Here is a 19,493-nt window from a genome sequence, read left to right as displayed (position 1 = left end):
TGAAATAAGGCTTTTTAAGAACAATTATGAAGTCCGCATCCGTTTCCGTCTTTTTTTTCATTGTTTACATTTTGTATTTAGAATGGTTCCCTGTCTTGAGACTGGGACCAAGAAACAGTAGAAGGTTGACATGTGAAGCTCAGAAATGAGTGTAACACTAACTAGGGCTATAGTTCAGACGACAAAAAGTAATTCAGATCGTTTATAAAAGTAGAAACATACCTTAAGTATAAGTGCATATTTTTTGCAACATTCTTCATCTGCATTTGCATCCTATAATATATAAATCCTGCACAGAAATTTTGAAATCTTGAAATTTTTATTGATATAATCACGGACTTTCTATACTTAGTATAAGGGTAGCTATAGAAAGTCCTGATATAATTTTGCTCTTTTAGGAGATACATGTAGTTAAACTTAGAAAAAAGAAGATGTGGTATGATTACCAATGAGACAACTTTCCATAGGAGACAAAATAATGAAATACACAGTCACAAAAATAAACAGCTGTATGTCCCTGTACGACCTTCAACAATGACCAAAGCCCCTACTGTGTATTCATTTTGGAGTTTATATACACTTGCACATGAGGTGCATAGCGTTTCCAAATAACTTCCTGCAGTTTGAAAACTAGGAAATGTTCTGGTTACATGATTGTACATACAGTCATGTTTGGTCATGCATACATACATGTTTAAAGGGAAACTTCGCAAAAAAATCAAAAATTGATATTATGTCCATTCTGTATAAAAATGCTCAAATTTATAGATATTAAAGTTTTATTCCGCTAAATAAGAGATCACCATCGATTTTAAATTTTGAGTATCAGTTCTCTACTCTCCGCCATCTTGTCACCTTCTCCGATGAAAAATCCCGATATGTCAATAAACCACAAAGGAACAAAACTACAGTAAACGATGTAGTCGTAATTGCGTGTCGATATCTTGTCAATCGTACGGTTGTTTTATCTGACTGACTAACTTGATACGGAAAATGGTCTTATATTTTTAAATAACCATATAGTCTGTTATTTTTAAACTGATAATATTGTAATTAGTTAAAAAGTCAAAGTTCAAATCATAAAATGATAAATAAGTGTTCCGTGGAAATTGTTTTCGAAAATCTAATTCGTTCATAATTCTTTCAAGTAATAAACTTTATTTAAATAAATTCGGATCTTCCCTTATCTGATCACCAGCATGGCTAAAGGTATTACTCCCAAAGGTATTGGAAGGGGTGTAAGGTGACACGTCCAGGTATTCAATCGATTTCCTGTCCGGCGGGCTTGCAAGTTCATGCATCGTTTCACTTCTGTAGGTATTGATCAGTGTACACGACCGTTACTTATAACTTTCCATTTTGAACTATCAGGTGCATGTATAATATACATTTTTGTCTTGCGTGTCCGAAAGTGATATAATATACTAGTCATTACTGAACTCATACGCTTGTTTATAAATAACATTTCTGGTGTAAAGAATATTATTTATAAAAAAAAAATAATACAAAAAAAAATAATTGAAGAAATACAAATCTATTTACATATTTTTCCAAGGGTTAATTTGGGAAAATGTAATATATACTCGTTGTCAATAGTTTAGGACAGATTGGAACATACCAGAATTATTGATCTAAAAAAATGTGCGCACTTGTCGACGATTCGTGTATACATACGCCTGGTATAGAAAGTTACGGAACTATAGTCAGTAGCGCAATTTAAAATATGTATACATGTATACATTGAACATAAGAAAGAAACATACATTTTGTGTAAATTGTGGTAAAAGTTTTGTAAATAGACTAGTCCATGTATGCCAACAGTATGTAATCAACGAATTCGATAGACTATTGTATACCAAAAGAAGAAGAAGAAAAAAAAGAAACAATTTGATTTAAATACAGGTCAATTTATAACTTGCTTTGGTTCATCGAAGTTAAGAACATAGTAAACTCACAGATTTACATATCAATTAAATTGTTCTCGAATAAAGGACGAAATTCGTCATCATCACAATTGTTCCAACACTCATGTAAAATATATGCAACTGGACGTACACTAATAATCCCTAAGGAATGTGAATATTTTCTAGGAAAACTATTGAGTATCAATTTCGGGATTTATTTTCTTTCTTGATATTCAATGACAGCAATTTAAAGAATAAACTGCTTGTCGGATATTTGTCCGCTTTAGGGGTATTCTTGCAAGTTGAACAGACTTATAATAACATTCAAAAATAGGGAAAGATAACATTAAATTCGTTGTCTTTTAATTTTAAACATCGTTGATCAAATAGTTATTTAAGTATATATATACGTTGGGAGACGACGATTATTATAGTTGTCTCAGATTTTAATAAGGACGTTCCCCATTATGAATAAATTTGGTTGACGTTTATCACACTTGAAAAGAATATCTATTCGTAATTTTTCGATTCCATTACAAAAATATTTTTTTCTTTATTCGTACATATTATATTCCGCTTCGGTAGAGTTATCTTCAGATAGTTTCATATATTAATTAATACATGGCTTTCAAAAGTCTAAATGTAAGTGTTCTCGTACATTTTTTCGCCTAATAAAGACAAATAAAAATGATTTAGTAAAGCTATTTCTAATTTCTAAGTCCCCCTTTTTTATGAGACATAAATCAAGGACAAGACTTGTATATCATTTCATTCTGACATATGAATTAAGTTTCCCGTCTTTAACCGAAAATTGTGTATTTCTTAGTAAATTAACTTATTTGAATTCAAATAAATAATAGCACCAAATATAATTAAATAATTCCACGGCGACCAATTTTTATTTGTCACCAACTTGAATATGTATTTTTAATGTGTGTATTAAATGCTACCACTGATCCGAATAGACAGTCACACCTGGCAAGGTGTGCCCTAGAGGCGTGGTTAAATACCGAAGTGCAAATAACAATTTACCTTTCAACAAGCCATCTACGAGTATTGCCACAGAACCGTGAATACACACATCGTATAAACCTAGCCATAGCAGAGATAGTAAAAGGTCAATAATAGTACACCAACATATTGTCTTTACAGATTATTGTACTTTAATTTGTTCACCTTATCAGTCCGAAAATCAGTCAGGGGAGTTACTTGTACAAGTGATTTTTAAAATCACTTATTTGAGTGATTTTTTATTTTTGCTTAGAAACATAGCTATAGGTACAAAAACTTGAAAATTTGAACTTCCCCCAATTTGTAGCTCGTTGTAATTTTGAGAGATTGTTCCTAAACTACATGGTTTTCCAAAGATATGGTGGGAAACACTGTAAACATTGACAAAATAAAGGAATTTGCAAAAATTACTTGAAAATGACTAAAAATAGCCTTGAAATATTTATAGTCTGGGGAGTTTATAAGATTTTTGCTGGTACTGTGAATATTTTTCCAATAAACTTCAACATTTAAACTACATTTTGACGTTGAAAAAAATATGTACTCTCGATAGAAATATAAGTACTTGCGTGGTTTGAAAATTGGACCTTCTGAAGATTTTAAATCACTTCAATGAGTGATATTTTTATTCAGATACAAAAGATCATTTCAGCAAGTGATTTTTGGGAATGAAATTAACTTAAAGGGGAATAACTCCGGACGACTTAAAAAGTTTGAAACAAAATCATGTAAATCAGAATGTCAGAAATTTTTGGCACAATAATAAAAATATGAAATCATTGTGTGCCTTCTTGATTTATTATAATTTCATAATTTCTTCACACTGTAAACAAAAATATTAAATATTTATTTGATAAATTCAGACTTAATAAAGCAGATCTTTATGAACAAACTCCATAACAACTTACATGCCAAGATAATGTTCTTTTATCAAAGATGGTAAACAAATAATTTACATGTTTTTCTGTGTATACTGTCCACATTCAACTTTCTATATATACTGGCAACTTGGTTCTGTTTGGTTAATACAGGATAAAAACAAATGTTCATTTATATTTTGTGAGATTGGTCATTTGTGTTTTGAATGTCTCAAATGACCATAGGTGGATCCAGGGGAGGGCCTGATTTGCAAATGATTTGTGGGAAAAATTTGGTTGATTATATAGGGGATCACTGACGCATGACTGGAGCCCCCCCCCCCCCCCCCCCCCCTTTATGAAAGTTCTGGATCCTCCACTGATGACTGTGCTGTGGCAACCTCTGGGGATGGGACCCCCCCTTTTTGGCCAATCAATGCATTTGAATGGGGACATAGTTGGATCCCCAATTTAAAATGGCTAGATCCACCCCTGCTAGATACTCTAGTTGGTCTAATAGGAGGTACACTTCTTTGTTGTTGACGATCTTGTACATCAATGGGAGTCTGCATTTTTGTTTTAATTGATCTAACATCCTGATTTATGCATGTTATATCAAATTATTAAAAATCATTGTGCAGCAAGATCATTTGTACCATCACAGAAATCACTCTGTACAGTGATTTAAAATCATTTGTACAAGTGATTAACACTATTATTTATCCTGGTCTTATGGGTTTTCTTACTATTTTTAATGAATGTCAAATGAATGTATTTTGACATCACAATTTCCATAGCAAAAGCATGCATTGTACGAATTCATAAGTAAGAAAACTGTTAATATATGATCTGACCATTACTGAGCAGTGATTTGAAATCAGCTGTACAAGTGATTTATATTTTTTTTATGCAATGATTTGAAATAATTTATACAAGTGATTTTCATTATTATTTATACTGGTCTCATGCATGGGTTTTCCTAACTATAAAAAATGCATTGTGATGTCAAACTTTAATTGAAAAAGCATGCATAGCAGTACAAAAACATAGGATTTGACCATAATGAAGGTCTCATGCTGTGCAATGATTACAAGTGATTTTTATTATTCTAAACCCTAGCTATAGCGTTGAATCTTGCTTTAAAAACTTGGAGGGGGGTAAACTGTTTTACCTCTGTCTGTCCATCCGTCAGTCCGTCTGTTCCTCCATTCGTCTTTGCATCCGTTCATCCCACTTCAGGTTAAAGTTTTTGGTCAAGGTAGTTTTTGATGAAGCTGAAGTCTAATCAACTTAAAACTTAGTACACATGTTCCTTACCATTTATAGCACACAAGGTATTTATAGCCAATTGACCTTGTCAGTGATAATGGTGATATATACCAACAAATCCAAACACTTTTACAGTGATGATAATGACTTCTTCTTTCACTGAATTCATAATGATGAATTTGGAAAACACATCACTGGGTACAATGTATACAAGTAGCTGACTTCTATAAATCCTAACACCAAATTTTGAAATCCTTGTCAAGTAGTTCCTGACAAAAATGCATTTATTCATGGTACAGACAGACGGATTAATGCACAGACTAGAAAACATAATGCCCTCTACTATCGTAAGTGGGGCATAAAAAATATAGATTTGATCTGAGTTCCTTCGTAAATGATCTTGTGCTGGACAGCAGGACCCCTTGCTGAACCAGATTACAACAAAAAAGTTATCTGAATTTGAATTTGTTGAAATAGTTATATTCTGACAAAAAGATTGAAATGATCTAGATCTGCAAAATTTGACAACCTGCAATGGAGTTGAATCAATGATTAGTCCTGGTCATTAAATAAAAAGATTAATATTCTGATATTGGATGTCTAACAAGGGAGGGGTTTCCAATCAGAAATCACTTCTTAACCAGTGTTCTATTGAAATCAATCTGAAGGAACAGTAAATTAAAGTCACTCGATTCATCCCCCCTTTTTAGGTGACTGAAGTTTTGATCCATCAACAAACATGGCTACCAATTCATTAGAGAACATTTAAATGGTATTTTTAAGCCACTCATTATAAATATATATAGAAAAGCAAAAATAATCATTGAAGAAAGATTTAAGCAAAAAATAGCAAGATTCAGCAGTCAAGAACCTCTTTTTTACCAAGATTCAATTATTGTAATCCACACATTTTGTTTCAGCCCTCTGAAATTATACGATTTACAAACATTTGAAATGATTGATAAATTTAAAGTTATTTTTTTTAAATTTGAATTAAAAAAAATTTATATCTGTTTTTCACCATCTAGAAAGTAATTGAAAATACTGCTGGTATCAGAAATGAACACCAATTTTAATTCACTCTGTGCAGTGATTTTAAATCATTTGCTTAAGTGATTTTAAATCATTTGCACAAGTGATTTTAAATCATTTGCAAAAGTGATTTTAAATCATTTCCACAAGTGATTTACGTTCTAATTGAATGAAAAAACTCTGTGCTGCGATTTAAAATCATGTGTACCAGTGATATACATTATTTCAAAATGTATGTGATGAAAGACACCCTTTGAAGTGTTTTATTTTCATTTATAAGAGTGATCAATACTATGAATGATTATATTCCATATGATAAATTTACTTCACTAGAAATTATAATTATGACCTGCAAAATCTTATTTATCACTGCTCAGGTCTTTAGTTTTCTACAAACATGACAAATGTATGTTAAAATGTTTGTGTTTGTTTTTGGTCAAAGCATTTGAAGTTTATTAATAATTATTGTTCTTACTGTTCCTTTTTATGCCCATTTGTAGTGTAGGGCCATTAAATTTCACCCTTGTCCATGCTGTCTGTTCGTCCAAAAATTGGTTTCTGTTCTCTGACTTAAATTTGCCTCAACCAAATGTTATCAACATATAGACAATGCTTATATTACCGCCAAACTCAGCAATAATTGTTTTTTTATATTTTAAGTTTTGGTGGTTTGAAACCTCTGCTTTATGAAAAACATGTAATTCATGTACTACTGCTAATGCTATTTTTTGCTCAGAAAATAAATTTTACTCAGGGCTTACAAGTTAGTTTTTTTATTTATTTTTACCTTTTTTATAGTTATTTTAATGTCAAGAAGACCCCTGTTGTGATGTTGTCCTCTGAAAGAGAGGGATAATCCTGGTTTCTTATTAAATATTTTCCAAACAATAATAATCACTTGAATGAGTGATTTTAAAAAATATTTCTAATCACTGGTAGAAGTGATTTTTAAAAAGTAATGAAAGGGAATTAACTCTTATTATGTTGAAAATATCACTTGAGAAAGTGATTTCAAAAATCACTTGTACAAGTAACTCCCCTGACTGAAAATGCATTTATTAAAAATAAATTTATAACTTTTTGTGTTGTCTACAAAAATAATTCGAATATATACGTTTAACATAGATAATTTATCTCACGAATGAGTACAATTGAACGTCTGTGCGTTTTATCTTCTTATTATCGGATGGTTATTAGATAAAGCATAAGTCATCGGCGCGCTTACGATTACGTTAAAATATGATTAAAAACCAAGACTTTTAATGATTGTATTTTAAATCCCGGCATGCAAAAATCAGGAGAAAACGTCACGACCTACAGGAAGTAGTTGATATTTTTTCATTAATTATTGAATTTCTCCTTTATTACTGCACATATAGCGATAAAACTTTGTGAATATATATATTATGTCATAATGAACATATTTAAACCATAAGTAAAAAATCGTGAATTTTCCCTTTAATCTATTGTAGTTTTATTTGTATTGGTTATTATCAAAAAAAGAAGATGTAGTATGATTGCCAATGAGATAAACCTTCACAAAAGACTAAATGTTACAGAAATAAGTATAGGTCACCCATACCATATACATTGTATACATGGTATACATGTACATGTTATTTCAAAGTATGATGTTGCAAAAAGACATTCTGTAACATTAATCAGGATTTGAAAATCTTAATATACAATACTATCGTTTTATTTTCATGAAAAAGGAAAATTTAAGTTTTCCCCATACATGTATAAAACAATTGTAATTTCTTTAATTTCAATGTAGTTAAACCAAGGCCAGGATTTTTTAATTTGTTGGTTTACGGATCTACCGACCCGATTGTGCTGATTTGCAGAATAAAATAAAATTGACTTTTCATCCTTTTTTGGAAAGATTAGAATTTGTTCTAAATCTTTACTTAGGCACCCGCCTCCCTAACAACAGGACAGGTTAGATACTGTTACTAAATGTATTAACACTGAAATATAGTTCCCTATGGTTCACATGTATGTGCACATAATACACATATAAACTGAAAAAAACTGGGTATATTATTGGAGCAGTTCATTCAAGAATGTATGTCATTAAGGTGTGTTGATGTGCAGGCTTTTTGAAAAAAAACCATTTTGATTAGATAACTGGGTATTGATTCAACTAGTATGATTGACAACTTTCATTATCACTAAACAATCAGAGACAAGGTGGACCTTTAATTACAATGCCCTACCTCCTAAACTGCCAATCAAATTGACCACATTACCTATCAACCTCAGTCTTGTTATTTAAATATGCTATAGCATAATTGTGCTTATTGCAAAAAACATATTTATCTTATCTTATCTTAGGGACGACATCAAAAGTTCAATGTAGGATAAAAAACTTAATTCACATAGTTTTTTCGCTGACCCCCCTACCCCCCTTCTTAACTTAATTTGGGAAAAATTGATTTACCTATATGGATATATGTAAAATCGATTTTAGATTAACAAAACTTGCAGCAATGTTGACCCCCCCACCCCCCAAACTATTCGATTTAAGTTTTTTTATCCTACATCGATCTTTTGATGTCATCCCTTACAGACCACTCAATATACATACAATTCTTAATACACAAGTATTTGACCTCATAATTGAATACACAAATGTGTATATTAGATGTTTGATATTTAAAAGGATGATAGATTTATTTATTGCCAATTACTTTTGATCTACATTACATAAAGTGATTCTGTAAATTATATCTGAAAGATAAATGATTAATGGATTAACAAGATCTTAAAAAAAAATGAAATATGAATATAAATATGAATAAATAAAAGGTATTCAAGTAAGGCCTATAATTTACTTGATTAAGGTAGCACAATACAAAGATTTTTTTACTTCCAATCACTAACCTTTGAAATTTGAACGAAATCTTAATCAACACATCATGGGCTTCAAAAGGGTGTCTCAGATTGTCTCTATGGTGTTCCATTCTCTCATAAATCTCTAATTAGTGTAAATATCCTAACCACATAAAAGAAGAAACTGTTTGATTAGGTGTAAAATTTGTTCTATACATTCTATTTGAAATCTGAGACACCCTTTTGTAGATAATGGCCATAGGAACAACATATAATAAAATCAACTCTCTAGGGATACCTATGCAGAAGCTAATTTAATTTGAAAGTGGAAATTTGGTGAAAGATATTTAAGACACAGCTAACATTATAATTGGTTACATAATTGTTGCATAATACTAACATTGCATTAATTTGAAATAGTAATCTGTTAGCTATCCAAAACTACCACATTTATAAATTTTCAAGCATTATTAAGAAAGTTACAGCATTTTAAAACTTGGGAGTTGGAGTTATAAAATTTTTGTTTTGTGCTACCTTAATTTACAATAATCATCTGTAATTAATCAACAATTAAATAAGTACACTTTTTTTTTTTTATCAGAAATTGGCTTGAAACAGTTTAAGAATTAAAAAACTTTTAATTACAACAAACCATTGTTTATTAGTTTATTTCCCATCAATAATTATGTCTATTTTAGTCATTTGAATTTTTATTAGAAGTGAATATATATTTTTGCAATCAAGAAAGAATCAACATTTCAATAAGATAAGTTTTTTAATTGGTTTACATTGAAAAAGTACATTTTCAATGCCCTGTGTTTAAAAAATACTTTAAAAATTGATCAAAAGGCACTCTAAAACTTTTAATCCTCAATGCCATATAACCTCTGTTTCAACTTACAAAATGCCCCAAAACAACATTTTTCAATTTTTTGTTGTTGACACTTTAAAGTTTTAAGCTGTTGGTCCAGATTTATCATGTTTATGTCTTACAAGGATAGTTGATAACATTTACTAGAAGAATTTTTGCATTTTTTGGGTTTTTTTTTAAACATGTTCAGAACCGGCAACATAATTTCGATAAGATATAAACTGCAGTTTAAATAAAATTGTGCAAATTAAGAGACCCATATTATTTAATTTGAGCTCATTTTATCCTCATACTGGAAAAGCAAGTTTCCTTCTAAAGACCTGCTGTAAATACAATTTTCAGCAATAGTGCTTTTTAAATGTTCATTTTTCCCCACCATACCTTAATATGAAATAATTCAAACAACTGTTCTAATCTTTCCATGAGTGATTTCCATCACTTTGATTATTCCCCACAACCCTAACAAAAACATTATCTCTAGAAAATAAATAAAATATTCTTTTTTCATAAAAAGAAATGCATTAAACATTAACGGAATTGATATATAACACTTTCTGATGTGAAAACTAAAACTTCCAATTTATGTATCTAAAAATAAACAAATCAATCATAATTGACCTTGAAATGTCGTTTGCGCAAATAATTTTGCTTAACAAAACCTGTGTTTAAACCCAGTACACATGAAGTTTGTTTCCTGTATTTGTCATTATTCTAAGATGCATCATCTCATAGAAAAATGGAAAATTAACTTGTCCAACCGTGGAAGAAGTCAAGTTGAAGAACTTAATTTAAACAAATCCTTTGAAATTTTCTTCAGACTTGTGTTATTGATAATAAAAACAATTCATCCTTTGGATATAAAAATAATGGGAATGCTTGACAACTGATGAACCAGATATCCTCGTTTTTCCAGTGGACGAGTCTATTGTGTTTTTGACATGTGTGTTGAAACTTATTTTCATACAATGTTTTTGAATTTTTTTCTTTATCAGTTTCGTGTTTGAAGATCATTAATTATTAATTGATTAAGGGCTACGTTTGTGAAATTACTATTTAATTTTGTCTTTGTCCGTGGACACAAATCCTCCTTGTTCACGGAAAATTATTAAAGGATGTCATGGGATGTTTATGACAGCTGCAGTTATAACATTTCATCGAACTAATATTTAAGAAATGATGAATAAAACAGCATACCAAACATATTGTTAGAAAGGTGAAATATATTTTTTTGACATATTTTTCCGTCTTGAGAGATATTTTTTATTTCCTTTTTTTTCCGACCGACTTTTTCATTGGGAAAATCTGTAAAACCAACAAATTAAAAAACCCTGGCCCAACAAACAAAAAACCAAGGTCTGTATCCCCAGAAGTTTTTCAAGTTTTAAAGGAAATTATATTGTCGAACATTCAGACATCCAAGCTATCTAATGCACCTTGTTCTTTTTTACAGAATTTTTCCTTGACTTTTGAAATTATATTTAAAATGGTGTTGTGTATTTTCAGTTCCTTTTCTTCAACTTAGTCGACAGATCCATGTATCATCAAGAAAAGAAAAGGGTAGTGCTAAGTGGAGAATCAGGTATGCTATTGACATTTAAAATCAGATCTGAGATGTTTTGTTACTTTGCTGATCTGAACAGTTTGTATTTGACTTGTACAATCTTTTCAATATTATAGATCCAGCAATTAAATTTTTTCCTTCTGCAAAAATGGAATAAATATTTTCCTCATTTACCATTAACATTATGAACATTTAGGGATGGTAACTATAGGTCAAAAGAGGTTGATCTTAAAAAAATGGTGGAGAGGGGGTAATGTGGTGAATCTGTGTTCTTCTGAAGCATGCAAGCTCATTGTTGACAACCATTTAAAGACCTTTATGTTCTTATTATATATCCCCCTCATTAGGACTCATAGTCAAACATACCAAATAAAGTTTGAATTTTGAATTGTTTTTCTAAAGAGCAGCTATGAAAATTGGAAGACTTTGTAATCACATTCCAAAAAATGTTCATTGAATACACAATATTTTTTCTGTTATCAGTCAGGGTCAGGCCAGATCAGGAAATGAATATGGATTATTGACAGAAATGCCTGATTACTCTTTCTTGGGTAAGTAATTCAATAACAAAATCTATGAGCAGCAATTATCAATTCATTAGATATAGGAAGATGTGGTGTGAGTGCCAATAAGACAACTCTCCATCCAAATAACAATTTAAAAAAAGTAAACCATTATAGGTCAATGTACAGCCTTCAACACGGAGCCTTGGCTCACACTTAACAATGAGCTATAAAGGGCCCCAAAATTACTAGTGTAAAACCATTCAAACGGGAAAACCAAGTCTAATCTATTTAAATAAAAAAAACCGAGAAACACGTATAAATTACATAAACAAACGACAACTACTGTATATCAGATTCCTGACTTAGGACAGGTGCAAACATTTGCAGCGGGATTAAACGTTTTAATGGATCCAAACCTTCTCCCTTTTTCTGAAACAATAGCATAACATCACAACATAGAAAAACACAGGCTTAACTCAATCAAAAAACGTACATTAATACACTATAAACTTGATTGGTTTTTTTTTAACATTTTCAAGGTTTTTTTATAATTCATCAGTAAATGTTAAGATTTTGCGGTTAGCATAAAAAAGAAGATGTGGTATGATTGCCAAACTTGTTGCCTCTTGGACAGAGATATTATTTTTTTATAAGGTTTATAATAAAATTGCCTTTTTATACTACCGCAAAAAAAAATTTGCGTCATATAATGATATCATGTCGTCATCGTCTTCGTTGTCATTTAGTTTCTGGACAATAACTTAAGTTTAAGTGAATGGATCTCTATAAATTTTTACCAGAAGGTTCAATACCACTAAAGGAAGATTGAGATTGATTTTGGGGGTTATGGTCCCAACAGTGTAGGAATAAGGGGCCAAAAAAGGGGCCCAAATAAGCATTTTTGTAGTTTCCAGACAATAACTTGTCTTTAAGTTTATGAATATCTGAAATTATACCACAAGTTTCCATACCTCAAAGGGATGGTTAGGATTGCCTTTTTTTTTTGGGGGGGGGTGCTCACTTCCCAACAGCATAGTGTATTGCACAAAAGCAAAAAATATATAAACTAAAATAATGTAACCAATTCTAAGTTCTTTGACTACAGTTATTCTGTGTCAGAAAGGCATAATGTGTCAAATATTTAATTACAATCCAAAATTCAGGGTTGGACCTCTGCAGTCGTATCCAGTTGCGCTCACCTAAGCAATTTACTGAATATTCAATATGGCAGCAATTTCAAAATCTTAAAATCTGTTGTTTTATTGTAGATGGTAGACCAACACCTCTGTCTTTGAGACAACAGAAGAGGAGACAGGAGAAGATAGAAGTAGCGGTATGTTCAAAATTAGCTTAGAGTTAAAATTGAATTTAGTTCAGACAGATATAATTTTAGTCTTGCAGTCATAGGAGTTACAATCAGGCTGGGTAAACTTTTGTATAAAGCTTTATATTGCAAAGGGGATAAGAGCTGTATGCTTCATGCCTTGTAGATAAATGCCGTTACAAAGTTTCTGTCTGTCATATGTCTATTGTCCTAGACCTCATTTTCATTGTTCAGTGACTGCTTATATGGGTTCCTTCCAAGGTCTACATGACCATCAGACATGATTTCAAGGATCAGTGATCAAGATTGAAGTTACATGATAATATCATTTTTTAGTTACTATAGGCAGTAAGAGAACTATATTTGGTGTATGGAATGATTGTAAGGTGTTCATGTCAGTCTGGCAGGTTCAATCTAATTATCATGACCTGATTTATGACGTTTCCTTGGTCAATGATAAGTTTTTATGTTTGTCTATTTCATGGTTCTAGCAATTAATAGGTCAACTATATGTTGGTTCAAGGAATGGTCATAATGTTTACATGTCAGTCTCATGTATGATCTGACCTTGACCTAATAAATGTTCATTTGTCAATTTTTACATATATTCCTTTAATCTATACGATAAGGTCAACTTAATTTAGTGTATGGAATGATGATAAGGTGAACATGTCTATCTGAAATTCTAAACTTGGTCTTACTGTCATCTATCATTGTTTATGTTAAAGACAAATCCTTCTATTCAGATCTACCAATAATATCTTCTTTATATTTTTTTTTTACTTTAGGCTAGGTAAAAGCTTTAAAATAAGCAAATAAAAAAATGGGGTCACCGACCTCGTTTTCGATTTAAAACGCCATCTTTTTCACGGAATTTGGAAATTGGGACTTCTAGTCAATAGCAGTGTAATATTTTTTTTAAAGTCCGTATCCAATAAAAACTTGTCTGTTTTGTTAACCTAGTTGTTAATACAAACTATTTTAATAATATCACCCTTTACTGAATGGAAAATAATAATGATAAGTCGCTATAATAGTTTTCCCGCCTTTTTTTTATTGTGAAATACCTATAAAAAAAATAAGTTTAAAAAAAATTGACCAATAATTTCTCCATGAGTCTTCAATAGAATATGCGTTGTTTATATCTAAACAAAATAAGGAAATAAAAAGATGGGGTCACCGTAATGGAAAAAGAGATATTTCAAAAAAGGGGTTAACAATTTGAATTGGCGGGAACACATTGCGCCAATTCTAAAAACAACGTCGAAAGACGTTCGGCCGTTTTAGGCTATATTCTCACAAATTAGAGACAACCCAGTTCTCGTTATTTGCTGTTTTGTTGTTTGTTTGTTTTAAACTACGATAAATTCACAGTAATCTACACATGATAGTACTTAGTTTTCAGTCAGTATCACAGACACGTAATATAAATGCGGTGGTTGGAAAACAGTGCGTTGTACAAAAGTACACACGAATGCTTCTGTGAACATTTCATTTCAGGTTATTCATTGTGCTTACGTGTTGAACAGAAATTCTTTTTAAAATAGTGAAGACATTTTATATAATATCATTGTTCAATCAAAGTACATCTGAAAGACAAGACAGAATTTTGCTTCCGGTATCATGAATTTTAATTTCGTTTAAGAATGTTGTTCCTTTTTATTTTGATGATAATTACTTAAAATCATTAGAAATCTAAGACTCCGTTTCCAATAACAATAAAGATCGATCATTTCTGAGATCGCCGATCTTTAGTATTGCAAAAATGAGAAAGATCGATCTTCAATCGGACGTAAACATTCCATCCCCAGACGTAGTTTTAAAAGAACGATTTTTTTATGAACCGATTTTTCTTCAAGTGAAAACGCTTTAGATACATCGCGATCGACTTTTCAATCAATCAATCGATATAAAATTCCAAGTGTTTTATGTAGATATGAAAATAAATCTGTGCATGGTCAGTTTAAAAATGTTTTCAGTGTTTATTCTGAAATGATTTGACAAAACGTGCCATGGAGATAATAAAAACCAAATTAATATATTCGACGTTTTTTGCGTCATTCTTCTGAAAATATATTAATAAAAAAAGAAAATGTGGTATGATTGCAAATAACACAATGCTCCACAAATGACCAATTGACACTGGAAATTATTAACTATGGGTCACCGTACTGCCTACAACAATGAGCAAATCCCATACCGCATACACAACTATAAAAGGTCCCGAAAAAATGTAACACAATTCTACGGAAGCGTATTAGCGCAAAGGTTATAACGCAAACATAGGAAGAAAAATAAAAAAAAAAAATGTGTGGCGCTAATACGCTTCCGTACTAATACACTTCCGTACTTCCGTACAATTCAAACTAGAAAATAATAAAAAAAAATAATTAATGAAAAACAAATGTGTGACTCTTTCGCAAACAACAACCACTTTAAATTACATACTCCTGAGTTGAGACAGGACCCGTTACAGCGCTCGACTGATACCGTTACTTATTCGTTCCTTATACGTTGAAACACATTGCACCTATTACGAAACAAATCTTTTCAATTGTTTTCTTGTCTGGTGTTAGCTATAGGTTCTTAAAAGTGAAATATACCTATTAGCGCGTATGTTCCAGTTTTAGCGTTAGACCGATGACCTGCTACTTATTCGCTTACAATATGCTTGTTGTAGGTCGCACCTTTTTTGTTCTTGCCTCTGATGCTATATATTGGTTCTAAGAGATAAAATAACCCTATTCTAAGGCGTAAATACTCGTTTCAGTGCTCGACTGATGCCCTGTTACTTATTAGTTCCATATTCTCTTACTATACATGTGATATTCGGTGCACCTTTTTAAAACAATATCTTTTCAATTGTATTCATTCAGTATTTTTTTTTCTGTAGATTACTCATCTTCAAACAAAATGAGCGTTATAAGTAATTTTTTTCTGACAATTCTTTTTTTTAATTACTTATGACATGTTAATCAAATATAGTATTAATAAATGCAGAAGCATATAATTATCTAATGAACCAAATATTTCCTTATTCAATTTTTTACGATTTTTTGTCAACGAAATGGTTGGGCTGATTATTTTAGATATGCAATGTATACTAAATGTAAACGCACAAGTTCTTTTAAAAAGATCGAAAACGGGAGATGCTCTTCAGAGATCGATTTTATTTCAATTCCGTGCAAGTGTTAACGGGGTCTAATTAACACCATTTCTGTTTTGATCACTCATCCTTAGGCATCTATGAATATCGAAATATTCCGTAATGTTGCTAGAAACTCAGTCTAAGTATACTCATACAGCTGTCATACCGTGAGTATGAATAAAACCTAGTCCGACCTCTTTTCTCAAATCTCCTTTTAATTATTTTTTTCCCATATGCATTCCTCTGTAATTCTTCATTCCGACATCTTTTTAACACAGACACGATTATGTTTTTTTAAACAAAAAATGCGCACCTTATACATAAATATCAAACAATCGGGACAAACTCAGAATGGTCATATAAAAAAACCTACAATGTTAGAAGATTATATGTTAACTTCTCTAGATGTACTTTGTTTTACATGTATGCGTCATTAGGTTACTGTTTTGTTGGTGTTTATTTGAAATCTAATTATCATATTCATGTAAAAATGTAAGTACAGTACACATTCAAAATACGTCAGTGCAATTTTCCATATCCATACCTATTGCTAAAGATACAGTGAATTTTGAGGACATGATCAGAAAGATTGATGATTTTCGTACTTTCTTAATGATTTGTAAAATATCGATGTAATTAAGAACCTACAAAAGTCTATACATGTAGAAAATTAAGGAAAAAAGTATTATATTATAATTTGATTGGCTCATCTTGTTGTCGAGTATCCAGATTCTATTTCGTTTCTTTACGGTCATTTTTGTGTATTTTTTGTTGTTAGATTGCTGTATAGTTGACTCTCTTTTCATTCTCATATTTTATCCAATTCTGGAACATGTCTATTATTTAAAAACAATTTTCAATTTTTTCTCGGCAAATTAACCTATGAAAACGATTGTCACTCTCTCCATCGGCTCAAAGAGGAATAACTCTAATAAACGTTTCCAGTTCGCGGAAACCGCGACGTCATAAACCACTGACGGCATAGTACTGTTGCGCTTGTATATGCGCATAAACAATAGAGGGATTTGTCTTTAAGTTAATGTGATACTTGTAGCTGGAACAGTATATCTAAAGGGAAATGAATCTCATAGGCTTTTCAGTATAAAATTAATAAAATCTCGGACTCCCTGAGGCTTCGCGAGATTTATGGATTTGGTAGCTTCTGACTGAAAAACTATCAGAACTGCTAAAAAAATTAATCACATATAACTCTAATCGTAAATAAATACAAGTTTTATCATAAAGGAGATATATTTTGTCACATAAAATTACCAAAATAAGTTTTATTTTTTTGATGTGAAGAGATTTATAATGGTTTGAGAATTTGGAAATCATCATGGCAATCGCCGCCATTTTTTTATAACCCTGTTTGCATTCTGTATCATTCTGTGATGATATGAATGCAATTCTAACAAATTTGATGTGACAGAATACAAGTTTGATACACTGGCATCACTATAAAACTAGTTTGTATGACATTTTATTGATATTATCAAAAATTATTAGGATAATAGCAAATCCATATTTAACGCATGTCAGTTTCTGTATTGTATCTTTATTAACTATGACCCGACAATAAAATCAACAACTATTAGGTAGTTTCAAGTTCTGTCAAGATATATTTGTTCCTGCTTGTAAAGTATCGCTTAGGGTAAAATATTTGTCATAAAGGGCCAACCTTTGGTAAAATCACGATATATTCAAGCCCTCATGAATTATTTCTTAATTCATTTCTTTTCGTGGGTACCAATTTTCGTGGATTAAGGAAAACTTGCATGTTCGTGGATATTTAATTTTGTGGTCCTGCCAAAGTCTGTATACAAGCCTACAATGTATGTAAAATTTGGAATTTTGTTAAACATTTAATTTTATGGTTCTCCTGTACCCACGAAATCCATGAAAATTGGTATCCAAGGAATAGTAATTAATCAACTGTAAGTTATTATTCTACCCATACATATGGAAATTGCTTTTTTTTAAACCATCTTTCAGGTTTTTGGGCTGTTGTCTTTTAAAGCATTGTAATTTACCAAATTAAGTTTTAGTCTTTATCAAAAGTTACTGATAAGTTCAGTTGTCACATCATGATGATCAGGTCCGTAACAATAACAAGTAACCATTTATGGGATGACTAGATCACATAATTATGTTTGTCACATTTATGTATATAAATAAACTTAATCTGGGAACATTTTTAGGGGACAGGTTCATCTAATATCATTGATGTCAGCAGTATGGAATAATTGACCCTCTGCTATGAATTTATTTAATTATACGTACAGGCACCTAAAATGCCATTATGTAGAATATTTCCAATTATAATTTAAGTGCTAATTATGCTAATGGTTTCTTCTCTTTTTTCATCCAGAAAGATATTATGAAGAAATTAGGACAAATAGATTTTGCAAAAGAGAGATTTGAACTGCAGGAACAATCGAGACAACAACAAAGACAGTCTTTACTGGACAATAAATTAAAAGCAAAAAGTTGATTGTAATCTATATAGTTAGTCTGTATATAATTATATATTAAATTTTGTACATCAGAGCGTATTGTATTTTTAGTAAATTTTGACTGCAAGAATTACTAGAAATATCTTTTCTGTACTTAGGTTGAGTTGTCGTTTCTTTGACACATTCCCCATTTCCATTTTTATTAGCTCACCTGGCCTAAAAGGCCATGTGAGCTTTTCTCATCACTTGGCGTCCGTCGTCGTTGTCGTCGTCGACGTCGTCGTCGTCGTTAACAATTTTTCAAACATCTTCTCCTCTGAAACTACTGAATGGATTTGAATGAAACTTAACATGATTGTTCCTTAGTATATCCTGCACAAAATGTGCGCTTCGATTTTTGATCCGTCAAAAAACATGGCCGCCGTTACTTAAAATAGAACATAGGGGTCAAATGCAGTTTTTGGCTTATATCTAAAAAACGAAAGCATTTAGAGCAAATCTGACATGGGGTAAAAATGTTCATTAGGTCAAGATCTATCAGCCCTGAAATTTTCAGATGAATCAAACAAACCATTGTTGGGTTGCTGCCACTTAATTGGTAATTTTAAGGAAATTTTGCAGTTTTAGGTCATTATCTTGAATATTATTATAGATAAAGATAAACTGTAAACAGCAAAAAAGATCAGCAAAGTAAGATCTACAAATAAGTTTATATGACCAAA

At 31.1% G+C, this 19,493-nt stretch overlaps 1 protein-coding gene across 1 annotated transcript; it reads left to right on the top strand.

Moving 5' to 3' along the window:
* The first annotated feature begins 56 nt into the window (after positions 1-56).
* On the top strand, positions 57-18,863 carry LOC139523873 (large ribosomal subunit protein mL52-like). Its single transcript, XM_071318238.1, has 5 exons — positions 57-188; positions 11,283-11,358; positions 11,824-11,891; positions 13,115-13,179; positions 18,687-18,863. The coding sequence occupies exons 1-5, from the start codon at positions 146-148 to the stop codon at positions 18,807-18,809; spliced, it is 375 nt and encodes a 124-aa protein (XP_071174339.1). The 5' UTR covers positions 57-145; the 3' UTR covers positions 18,810-18,863.
* Positions 18,864-19,493: the final 630 nt, after the last annotated feature.

The sequence above is a fragment of the Mytilus edulis genome, chromosome 5 (assembly GCF_963676685.1).
Source record: "Mytilus edulis chromosome 5, xbMytEdul2.2, whole genome shotgun sequence".
In the NCBI taxonomy this organism is placed as follows: domain Eukaryota; kingdom Metazoa; phylum Mollusca; class Bivalvia; order Mytilida; family Mytilidae; genus Mytilus; species Mytilus edulis.
The sequence above is the reverse complement of the archived record's forward strand: the minus strand, read 5'-3'. Positions and strand labels throughout refer to the sequence as shown.

Excerpts from the sequence above, each read along its gene's own strand:
- LOC139523873 (XM_071318238.1), top strand. The coding sequence starts at position 146 with ATGAGTGTAACACTAACTAGGGCTATAGTTCAGACGACAAAAA. Across the intron at positions 11,359-11,823 it reads AGTGCTAAGTGGAGAATCAG|TCAGGGTCAGGCCAGATCAG; the intron begins GTATGCTATTGA and ends TTCTGTTATCAG. Across the intron at positions 13,180-18,686 it reads AGGAGAAGATAGAAGTAGCG|AAAGATATTATGAAGAAATT; the intron begins GTATGTTCAAAA and ends TTTTTCATCCAG.